General features: G+C 35.2%; 1 protein-coding gene across 1 annotated transcript; it reads left to right on the forward strand.

The window, feature by feature from the left end:
- The first annotated feature begins 2,057 nt into the window (after positions 1–2,057).
- On the forward strand, positions 2,058–12,388 carry LOC136029684 (DDB1- and CUL4-associated factor 13-like). Its single transcript, XM_065708187.1, has 3 exons — positions 2,058–2,193; positions 3,669–3,803; positions 11,383–12,388. Exons 1-3 carry the CDS (start codon positions 2,058–2,060, stop codon positions 12,378–12,380), a joined length of 1,269 nt encoding a protein of 422 aa, XP_065564259.1. The 3' UTR covers positions 12,381–12,388.
- Positions 12,389–12,646: the final 258 nt, after the last annotated feature.

The following is a 12,646-nucleotide window of genomic DNA, read 5'->3' on the forward strand; positions in this document are numbered from 1 at the left end:
AATCTTGCTTGTTTAGCAGCCTGTCTCAAAGGCCTTTTCGTAGTTGGTTCAGTACTATTATAAATCGGTTTAGTAAAATATTTTGTTCCATCATTTTTAATTAAATTTGAGTATAAAGAATTTAGTGAGTATTCCCCCAAGTCCCTGTTCAAAGAAATATTATTATTTATTTTGAGATTAATTTCGATTGATTCTCGAACCACCTGTTTTATTCCCAAATCATTACTAATGAGTGAAGAGTTTTCAAAAAGTATCATGTGGGACGGATTATTAAATATATGCCAACCTAAAGCAGAATCAAAGGAGTTGTTGGAACTATTTGAAATTAAGGCCTTGTCTATGTCATTTTTATGCTGTTGTAACCGTTTGTCTAGATTCTGATGGGTCCTGCCGACATAATATTTTCCGCAATCACATGGTATTTGATAGACCCCTCTTTGGCGAGTAACTGGGGTCTTATCTTTACCCGAATTTAAGAAATTGATGATTTTAAAATTATTAGTAAAAACTACGTACAGATTATTTTTTGTGCAAATATTTTTTAATTTTGTTGTGATCTTTGAGATATACGGAAGATAGACAATATTTGAGGGCGTATCAGTGGCTTCACATTGTGAAGTATCTTCTTCGATTTTACAAGAATGTCTTTTTATTCTACGGTTAATTATTTTATTGACAAAAGGAATGGGGTATCCATTACCAAAAAGAATATCTCTGATAAAGTTTATTTCTGCATTTATATATGAATTGGAGCAAATATTCAGGGCACGATCAATGAGGGAAGTTACAACTGCTCTTTTAACTTTTGGGGGGTAATTGGAAGGCTTACGAAATGAATCTTCGATGAGAAACCGTATTTATTCTCCAAGATTCACTCCTGGACCTGCTATCGTTAACCTCTCTTCTAAAACATTGGAACCCCAGGAAATCGAAACACTAGAAAAAGGTCCAAAATTTACATTTCTACCGAAACAGGTTTCTGTGGCAGATATAGTTTCCTCTCTAGAGTCCGCTTTGCATAAACACTATCCTTTTGTCTCTAACCCGGATGAAGTTAGATCTGGTCTTATAAATATCCTCTATAACAGCCAAAAAAAGTTTAAGCCTCCTACCAATTCCACACCGGAAAATTTGCATGACATAAAAATACTATCCAATCTTCGAAAAGATCCTTCTATTATAATAACTAAAGCAGACAAAAGCAATTCACTTGTTTTCATGAATAGGACAGACTATGACAACAAAATTCTTTCGCATTTAAATGACACAATTACATATCAAACAATAACTCATGATCCTACTGATCAGTTCACTAATAATATTATAAATGAATTAAAGCAGCTAAAACAAAATGGTAAAATCACCCCACAGCTATACAATAAATTTTTCCCCGTGGTAGTTTCTGTCCTAAACTCTACGGTTTACCAAAAATACATAAACAGGGTATTCCCTTAAGACCTATCGTAGCTTGTACTAAAGCCCCCGCTGCCAATATTGGAAAATGGCTTTGTACAGCTTTCAAACCTTTATTGTATTCTCAAAATTCCTATATTCGTAACTCGGCACATTTGGTTAAAAAACTTAGCAACACAAGTATTTCAGAAAACACAATAGTTAGTAGTTTCGACATTGTTTCAATGTATACAAATATAGATGTAACTATTTCAGAGGAATTATTAAAAAACAAAATAGAAGAAAATTACCACTTGATCGAGACTTCAGCGACAGGAATTGATTGTGAAGTTTTAATGACTCTTGTTAAAATTTGTAATAAGTTTTCTATGTATTTTCAATTTCGCGATTCTTTTTATCAGCAAAAAAATGGGTTACCCATGGGAGCACCTTTATCCGGGCTACTAGCAAATATTTACGTCGAGAATCTTGAGAATTGGGCATTGAATTCTTATTTTTTAAAACACGTCTATTGGGGTCGTTACATGGATGACGTAATTTCACTTTGGAATTATGGGGAAGCTGAGCTTCGAGGCTTCTTAGATCATCTTAACACTTATGACCGAAATTTGTCTATTATAACCATTACGGTGTTTAGTCATAAAATGGCCCATAAGTGGACATGGTATTCACGTGATGGTAAAAGAGCAAAACTTATTGATTATGTTATAGTAAACCGCAGACTGGCAGGATCAACACAAGATACTAGGGTATATGAGAGTGCTGTTATTGATGTTAAAAGTAAAGGTCACCATCTAGTAGCGTCTAGGGTTGATTTAAAGTTGAAATTTCGGAAGGGTAACTACCTCCTTGGAAGTTATGATGCTGGTAGACTCCAGGTGATAATTTGAGAGAAACTTCCCAGGAACAGTCGAATAATGAAATTGAGAGTTTAAAATTTGACAATTTGGAAGAAGCTTGGAATAATTTTAGAAAAACAATTTGTGAAGCTGCTGATGGTGTCTTAGGGAAGAAAGTTAAGACTGCAGCTAGGAATATTAGTAACAAAAGCTTTATGTTTAATAGAGAATAGAGGTACAAGAATTATCTGAGTGATAAATCAAATGAAAATAAAATGAATGTGAAGAAAGTGAAGAAAGTATCAAAATATGAACTAAGAAGGAGTGAAGTGGAGGCCATGGATAAAATTGCCGAGGATCTGGAAGATGCAACTAGACGGCATAATAACATAATATTGTACTGTCATGTTAATAAATTGAGGTGGAGTAGTCAATCCGGACTTGTCCTAGTTTTAAGATAGGAACGGTGCCACAATTAGTGAAAGGAAAGAGGTAGAGAGAGATGGGCAGAACATTTTGAGAATGTGCTAAACCGAGATAAAGTTGCAGGAAAAGATATAGAGAAAAAGAAAAAGTTGGTGATACTCTGAATGTGAAGGAAGATTTGTTTTGTGAGGAAGAATTAGTGACGGTACCAAAAGAATGAAATAATAATAAGGCTCCAGGTGCTGATAGTGATGTAAATGAGTTTCTTAAATATGGTGGCTCTGAGGTTAGAAATAAGCTACTGAAGATTATGAATATGGTTTTTAAAAAAGGGGAGTAACTAACGATTTTAGGAAAACCTCAATTAAACTACTGTATAAAAAAGGTAATAAGAGTGAGTGTCGTAATTATCAAGGCATAAGTCTGGTCTCTGTAGGTAACACATTACTTAGTAAAATGATACTTTTAAGACTGAGTGACGCTGTAGACAAAGTTTTAATTTAACAACAATGCGGTTAGAAAAGGTAGAGGATGTGTCAGGAAAGGTAGACCAAGCTTTCCCTCTTAGGTTAATAATTAAGAAGTGCCTTAGTTGTCAAACACCTATGGTCGTCAGTTTTATAGATTATGGGCAAGTGTTCGATTCTGTTGATAGAAGAGATTTAGCAAAGTTTTTATCCTTGTGTGGTATACCAGACAAATACATTAAAGTGATTATTGCTATATACAATACTGTTGTGGTTCAGGTAGGAAATGAGATAACCAGCTTTTTTTTTTTTTTTTTTTTTTTTTTTTTTTTTTTTTTTTTTTTTTTTTTTTTTTTTTTTATAATAAATCAGGAGTTAAGCAGGTTTGTGTTCTATCCTCCTTTATATGGATCATTTTGAGGGACTTTGTCTTAAGGAGCACAAAAGAGGTAATGGGACGGAATAAAATGGGGAGAAAAAACTCCCCTAGATTTGGATTTGACTGATGATTTAATCTTCCTAGATGAAAATGTGAGCAAAATGAATGAACTATTAGAGGTTTCCCGAGTTCAGGATGCTAGAATAGGTTTGAAAATTACTGTTAAGAAGACTAAGTCTCTAAGACTAGGAAGAAGTGAAGATGAAAAGGTGACGTTTGGTAAAAAAAAGGATTGATCAGGAGGACAGCTTCACTTACTTGGTAGTATTATTAGTAAAGACGGTGGGAGCAGTGAAGATATTAAAAATAGAATAGCTAAGGCTCTTGGTGTTTTTTCACAGTTGAAAAAAAAAGTTTGGAAGAATAGGAATATAAGTCTGCAAACCAAGCTTAGAATATTTGAAGCTACAGTGATAACAGTAGTCAGATATGGCTCTGAAGTACAGGCACACCGAAAAGCGGTTGAAGATTTACTAGATGTTTTCCAGAGAAATTGACTATGGATTGTTTTGGATTCCAGCCTGACTGGCCGTACTTCAAACTGTAGGCTGTACGAAAATATGGTTTAATCCCGCTTTCTAGGACTATAATGAAAGTAATTTGAGATGGCTAGGGCACGTTCTGGGGATGAAGGATGACAGCTTGCCGAAGATTGTCCTTTTCGACCAACCGTCTAGGGCTAGACGGAAAGCAGGTCGTCCTTGTCCAGGGTGGGAGGATAGCCATAAAGAAAGATTTAAAGGACATCAGAATTTTTTAGGAGGGTGCTTTGAATAGAAATGGATGGACAAGGAGCGTGCGTAGCTGTGTTGGCCTTAGGCGGCTTGGTGCTGCGATGAGTTGTTAGTATTTGTAGTTTCCGTAGTTTTGTTACTAAAGTATTATATTTTCATCATATTTTGGCCTATTCATTGTGATTAACCTAACTTTACTTCTTAAGTGTTGTCGCGATATCATATAAGTGTCCCACTTTCTTTTGTTCCATTTTCATTGGCATTTTACGAATAGAAAGCTTCTCTTTTATTGATTTTATTTTGTTGAGTTTTGTATCGATATCTTCCAGGTGTATCAGATCGAAGATCAATACTCGATCGAAGACCAATATCGGTCAAGACTATTCCTCTTTCCTGTGTGACGTAAAACTCTTTTTCCGTCATCTAAAGATCATTGAACTTGTACTCTATGCTTCTTTTTTCTAATTTTTGTGTCAGTTTTTATTTTTTCACACTAAAATTGTCGAGTAATGTAAGATAATAAATAAGTCTAATGTGTCTTTAAGACACAAATGAATGTTTTGATAAATGACTAGGTTTTGTTGTAAGACAGATCTTGCTATACCTTGGAAGGTCGACGTGTTTTAGTGTGATTTGATCATATTTTTTTTCGTATTCGCTCTCGTTCTATTAAGCAATGACACAGCTCTTCATCGGAAGTTCATGGTCGCTAAAATTTTTTAGTTTCTTTTTTCTGTTTTGAGATTGTTACATTCAAATATGTACGTGTTACAAGAGGTCTAGTTAATTCTTTCGGGTTTAAAACATTAATTACATACTTACATTCATCCTTCCACACTGGGGGGAATCCTTTTAAGATTGGTCCAAAAGAGCTCTATTGGTTGCAAAAGCTTGTTTTGCTATTTGATTTCTTTTTGTATTTCATTTCATGGCCAGGCCTCACCAAGATATGATATGGGCTACCGGCCCCATAAATTCTGGATTTCTTGCTGTTAAATTTTATACATCAATAATTGCAAGTTAATTGATAGCGTCCCGGTTTTCAGTTTTTCCGCTTGATGATTAAGATGTTGGATTGTAATTAAAAGTTGTGATAAAATTTGAATATTTAGTCAAAATTTTCGATGAACATTAGTTCTCTTGAATAAACCCTTAATGATGTTTTACTACCGAATTTCGAGTCGATGGAAAGGGCTATTATTGTTCATATGGGTGGACGTTTCGCATGAACTTCGATTTTTTACGCGGCTGAAGTCATCACAAATTCTACAATAAGGTTATTTGATACACATGTTTAAATACAGTGACACATCGTATATAAATAGAAAGGGGAAGTATTACCATTTAAAATTACTGGAACAAAGCTCCTGGTAACACTTGCGAGTCGCCTTCCATGTCCCAAATAAATTTCCTGACGATGCCCATGGTGTCCCGCCACACTTTTTCCATCTCTGTACCGTTAGACATGTAAATGCAATATGTGTGCTACATAGAAAAAAAGTTGTTGCAATAGGAGTGGGGCACTATTATCTGCCCTAGCACCAATAAGAAAGACATAGATCGAAAGTTTTCCGGAAATCGAAAGGGACGAAATATCAATTCTTCCCCTCCCCCTCTCCTAAATTCATTTTGTATTTATCTGAAGGCTAAGTGAGAGTGGGAAGTTTGGGTTTTAAATGCACTCTTTGAGGCGTTTGCCCCCTCCCCCGCATACAGAATGATCCATCGCCCCTTCTGCATAATAGCTGTCGCGATTATATATCACTAAGCATAATTACATGAAAAATCGACTGAATCAACTTGGTCATATTAATCATAAAGATAAATACCCATATTAACAATTTATCTTGTATAGATTATGACTTTTCATGAACGAATGCGCCACCGTGCGGTATTACTTCATCTGAAACTGTGAAACTGTGTGATTTTTTTTTTTTCAAACCGATCAGAATTTTCAACCGATGGCAACTTTGTCCTCTTTGGAGCGAAATCGTAGTTTGGTGCCACAAAATTGCAGAAAACGGCACTTTCCCTTTACACATTCATTTTGGTCTCTGAAAAGGGGTACTAGAACCTTTATTGTTTGTTCGATGGATTCCTCCCATGATCTTTTAAGAGCATTGGTTCGATACTATCACCCCTGGAGAAAAAAAAACAACTGCAAATTGACCCCCATAAGTGATCTTTCTTCTGGCAAAAAGAAATGCAAATTCCACATTTTGTATATAGGAGCTTAAAATATCTGCAGTAAGGTTCTCTGATATGCTGAATCCAATGATATGATTTTCATTAAAATCGTTTAACTTTCTAGTGGTGTTTCGCCCCCTTTTTTCAGAAATCAGGCGAATTTTCCCAGACTCCTGGCTTTTGATGGGCTGTATTAATCTCAATGGATTCTATATATTGGAATCAGCATGAAAGGCCAATTCTTTTAATGGATAAAATGTTATAATTTTTTTTTAGAGTTTCGGATACCATTTGACGGTTTTGCTCCTTACTTAAAGTTTTTTACGTTGAACTGCTTAATTTGTCGGTTCCTTCGAATGGTATGTATATTAGATAGGGTGATGGTGAGCTTAGTAGTTAATTGTTGATCTAGAAAATCCAATCTCCCTTCGCCTCTGGTGTTGATATGCTGCAATAATTGGAGCTTTTCCTTTTAAAACCTAATAAAGTTATGAAAATCGACATAGTTTTTTCTGAACTGGTTTTGTGTATCATTATATGTTTAAGCGATGAAGTTTAAATGTATTTCTTTTTTCAGTCCCTTTGCAATTCATTAATCTCAATGTTTTGCACATTGAAGGAGCGTGAAATATTTCGTTTCTGTCCATGTATTTTAGACCATGAGCGACCTTTGTAAGATAAGTTATATTGCCACTAATCCACCTTGTACGACAATATTTTATCGTGAATTCGAAGTTCACAGGTTTTTCCGTACACGGTTTGAATAAATAAAAGGGTTGCTTTTAACTCTAGAGCAGGGACTCGTAAACTTTTCCTTGGTTTATATTCCTTTGGGTCTTATGCCATGATCTTTCACATCCTTAATATATATATATATATATATATATATATATATATATACATATATATATATATATATATATATATCTATATATATAAAAATAAGTTGTCTGTCTGTGGATGTGTGGATGGATGTGTGGATGGATGTGTCAGGTGACGTCACCTGAAAAAACTGGATTAGGTGACGTCAAAACTGAAAAAACTAAAAAAAGGCAAAAACTACAAAAAAAAACTAAAAACTAATAAAAAAAATAAAAAAGCTAAAAAACTAAAAAAACTATAAAGGTAAAAACCAATAAAAAACTAAAAAAAAAACTGAAAAAACTAAAAAAAGGCAAAAACTACAAAAAAAAACTAAAAACTAATAAAAAAAGTAAAAAAGCTAAAAAACTAAAAAAACTAAAAAAACTAAAAAAAGGTAAAAAACTAAAAAAAATAAAAAATAAAAAAAAACTAAAAAAAAGGAAAAAACTGAAAAATAAGCTAAAATAAAGGTAAAAACCAATAAAAAACTAAAAAAAAAAAGGAAAAAACTAATAAATGACGACACTCAAAGAGAAAGCGACCAGGACAAAAAACTAAAAAAAAAGGCAAAAACTACAAAAAAACTAAAAACTAATAAAAAAAATAAAAAAGCTAAAAAACTAAAAAAACTAAAAAAAGGTAAAAAACTAAAAAAACTAAAAACTAAAAAAAAACTAAAAAAGGTAAAAACTAAAAGAACTAAAAAAGAAAAAAATAAATGACGACACTCAAAGAGAAAGCGACCAGGACAAAAGGAATGTTCGATTAGCAATCAACAAAGCACCGGGACACAGGGAGTATAAATGACGACCAGGACACAAGTAAAAAAAAAATTAACAAAACTAAAAAGAAGGTAAAAACTACAAAAAAACTAAAAAGAAAAAAAAACTAAAAACTAATAAAAAAACTAAAAAATCTAAAAATCTAAATAAACTAAAAAAGAAAAAAAAGGAAAAAAATAAAGGAGAAAAACAAAACTAAAAAACGAATGTATATACAGACCGGTACACCGGGATACAAATGACGACCGGGACACAGGGAATATAAATAACGACCGGGACACAGGGACACAACTACAACGGGGACACCGGGGGAAACAGGGGGATATAAATGACGACCGGGACAAAAAAACTAAAAAGAAATAAAAACTAAAAACTAATAAAAAAAACTAAAAAATCTAAAAATCTAAATAAGCTAAAAAAGAAAAAAAAAGGAAAAAAATAAAGGAGAAAAACAAAACTAAAAAACGAATGTATATACAGACCGGGACACCGGGATACAAATGATGACCGGGACGCGGGACACAGGGAATATAAATGACGACCGGGACACAGGGACACAACTACAACGGGGACACCGGGGGATGGGGGGGGCGCGAAGCGCCCCCACCAACTAGGTGTTGGGGTGGCGCGAAGCGCCACCCCAACAGCTAGTATATATATATATATGTATATATATCAATCTATATTCACAGGTGGGACACAGGGACACAACTACAATGGCGCGTCACTAATATGGCGCGAAAAAACCTAAAAAAAGAAAAAACCTAAAAAGAAAAAACTTTAAAACAGGGAAAAAAAATAAAAAAAGGTAAAAAACTAAAAAGAAAAAACACCGGGACACAAATGACGACCGGGACACAGGGAAAATAAATGACGACCGGGACAAAGGGACAATACTACAACGGGGACGCCGGGGGGGGGGCACAGGGGGATATATAAATGACCACGGAGACACAGGGAATGTTCGATTAGCAATCACCATCAACAAAGCTCAAGGGCAATCATTATAATAATGAGGTATAGATCTGAATACGGATTGTTTTTCCCATGGACAATTATATATTGCATGTTCAAGAGTCGGTAAACCTGGCAATCTACTTAAATGCAAAGACAAGGGGACAGCGAAGAATGTTGTATATTCGCAAGTTTTACGTAGGTAAAAACATATATATATCTATCTATATTCACAGGTGGGACACAGGGACACAACTACAATGGCACGTAACTTATATGGCGTGTAACGACTTACGCGCACAGGGGGGGGGGTACTTGGGGTGACTTTGGGGGGAGGCTGTTGGGGCAAAAGTTAGTTATATTATAATTAATTATATAATTAATTAGCACCTGATTAATTATGCACTATAGGCTATTTGGCTATTTATTAGAAATCCTGTCCAAATACTTTTGGGTGTGTGCTTTCTTGCCGCCAAGGGTGCGGAGACTGCTTTTAAGTCCTTCTTGAGCCCGAATTGTTTTGAATTTGGGACCTAAGGCTATTAAGCATTTTGCGTACTGCCCTTAATACCCCCCCCCCTTGATAACAACCACTCTCAGTTTTTTCAGGAGTAATTGTATGAAAATAACATGTATTCAGAAAGTTTTCGTCGTTGACAAATTTAGACGCAACTTAATGCAGGCAGAAAGGAGCATTAACTATAGACAAAAGATCAGTGAGAAATTTAAATATAGAGCTCCAAATTAAATACATTTACCATACAAAGTTGGACTATCTGTTAAAAGAATAATTCTAGAAAAAACAAAAAGGTAGGTGATCTATATCCCTTTTTGTTTCGTGAATTGTTTAGCTCCCAGAATTATTAATGTAAGTGAACGGGGGAATTTTGTCCACTAACTTTAATTCAGGGAAAGACTAAAAAAGTGTATCAGATTGATGGTCAAAATTGAGTAAATCAGTACCAAAATCCCTAACTAAGCTAAATTTATAACCTAGATATGACGCAATTCCAGCAATTTGTTTCAAATACTACAAGTATGAGCAAACTTATTCAGTGACTAAGTTGATTTACGGTCTGAGAACCGCCACAATTAGCACATTTTATGGTGTTGGTACTGGGTAAATCCTTTAAAAAAGGGCCACTGCGGGGTCTACAAGCAAATTTTTTGATCTTACTACTACATAGATTGAGAATGTGGTCAGAAGGCCTACACCTAAAGGATCATTTGTAAGCGTAGTGTGGTATCCTTATAAATTTGTAATCGTTGGTAATCTCAAAACCAATTTTCATACCATTTTTTCTCGTGTCTCTCTTTGCAAACGTATCCAAAATCCAACTTGATGATTTGGGACGAACCAATCCAATCTGCGGCCACAGCTTGGATATATTTTAAAATTCGGGAATAATAAATGACGATGGGGTTCTTTTTACTATTTCATGGTAATGTTTCTGCAGAATCTTCGTGCCGGTTAGAAACAACAGGTTTCAGAGAATTACAGAAATCAGAAACTACAGATTTCTCAAATGTTCGCAAACAGCTTATCTCCATTCAGCCGAACGCTAGCAACTGGTTAGTGGCGGGGTAGTTGGACTAAAATACATTAAGGCTTGTCGGATCTCTAAAGGATTAGGGCAATATAGAAACAAAAATAGTAGAGTTGGCATTGGCTAGTTTCAGGGATCTCTCTCCCTACTGAGAGGGGAACACCATCGGGAAGTGGGTGGAATATGTCTCGAACTGGTTAGAAATTATTTTTAGTTGGATATGTAGTCGTCTATTCTGAAGTGAGAGTAGAATAAGCTGTACCCAGTGTCACCGGAACTTCACTTTGGCTTAGGATAACAAATACCAAAATTTCCAAATCATTTGTGCTGCCTCTCTTGATAAAATCTAGTATGCCGCTTAAATGGCTAAATCATCCCTTAGTTCCAGTTTACTTCTGAAATAAATCACATGGAAACAGCTTGGGCCCAAGCTCTTCGCCTTGCAAAAAAAAAAACAAACTCCACAGCAGGCTTTAATTATCATATCAGTAACTCCTCTCTCAATTTATTTTTTGGACGAAATTTATCAAAGAAGAATGGTTCAAATTAGCACCATGCCCTCCATCTAAAATCGCTAGCTAAAACACAGCGAAAGCCAAATATTGTGAAATGTTTATCGATAAAAAAAAGATTCCGTAAATTCACCGAATTAATGCTCACTAAACAAATAGATGGTACCAAGCTACTGTATCAGACTGTAATTAAATGGTAATAACTGCTATATTTTCAGGTATTGCTTTCACTGTTGAGGGGTCAGCATTTTATACTATTGGTGATGACAAGACAATTCGACGATGGAAGTGTGAAACGCCTTTAGAGGGAAATATTGAAGAGGTCGTGTCAACAAACATATCAAAGTCAATACTCCTTAGTATATCACATCACTGGCGGGATGCAAAATATGCCACTGCTGGCGAAGTGTGCCAGATTTGGGAAGAAAGTCGGGCCCAGCCAATTCGGTCTTTTCTTTGGGGAGTTGACAGCTTGCATCAACTGCGGTTTAATTACATTGAAACAAATATCCTGAGTGCCCGTGCTAGTGATCGTAGTGTAATCTTGTATGATATAAGGGAGAAGAAACCTTTGAGGAAAGTAGTGATGAAACTTCAGTGTAATGCTCTTTCTTGGAATCCCATGGAAGCATTTACCTTTACAGTAGCCAACGAAGATTACCATTTGTACTCTTTCGATATGAGAAATTTAAATGCACCAATGAATGTGCATAAAGACCGTACTTCCGCCGTAATTGATGTCGACTATTCGCCTACTGTAAACGAATTTGTTTCTGGTAGCTATGACAAAACAATTACAATATTTGAAGCGGATAAAGGCCATTCTAGGGACATTTATCACACTAAACGCATGCAACGCATCACTTGCGTTTTGTGGTCAAATGATGATAAATACATAATGTCTGGGTCTGATGAAATGAATATTCGAATGTGGAAAGCTCGAGCATCTGAGAAGCTTGGTATTGTTAAAGAAAGAGAGCGCGTTGCTCTCAATTCTGCTGCTAAGTTGAAGGAGAAGTTTGCTGCTCATCCACAGATTAAACGAATTGCTCGACATAGACAAGTACCTCGTCATGTCTTTAACGCTAAGAAAGAACTCAAAGCAATGGTACAATCTCGAGCGAGAAAAGAAGCAAATCGCCGTGCCCATTCAAAACCAGGAACTGTTCCTTATGTTCCAGAAAGACAAAAACATGTTGTCAGAGAAGACGAATAAAATTTTCTTAGATTTCTTTTTTCTTCTTTCTTTTTTTATAGGTAGTTTCCTTTCGTAAATTCTGAAATAGCCTTAATATGTGGAGTATTGAAATTCGGATATATATCAATCGAACACATACTGTATATAGCACGTGAACACAATTTTACGCCACCAACTGAACGTTTGACCCTGCTTTGGGGCCTGTATTTTATTTTCGGAATTTTTTATCCAGGATTTTTCTTTTTTGGGGGAGGTACAAAAGGATTTTTCGGGGGAGGGGGTAA

This window comes from Artemia franciscana, chromosome 7 (genome assembly GCF_032884065.1).
Source record: "Artemia franciscana chromosome 7, ASM3288406v1, whole genome shotgun sequence".
Taxonomy (NCBI): Eukaryota; Metazoa; Arthropoda; class Branchiopoda; order Anostraca; family Artemiidae; genus Artemia; species Artemia franciscana.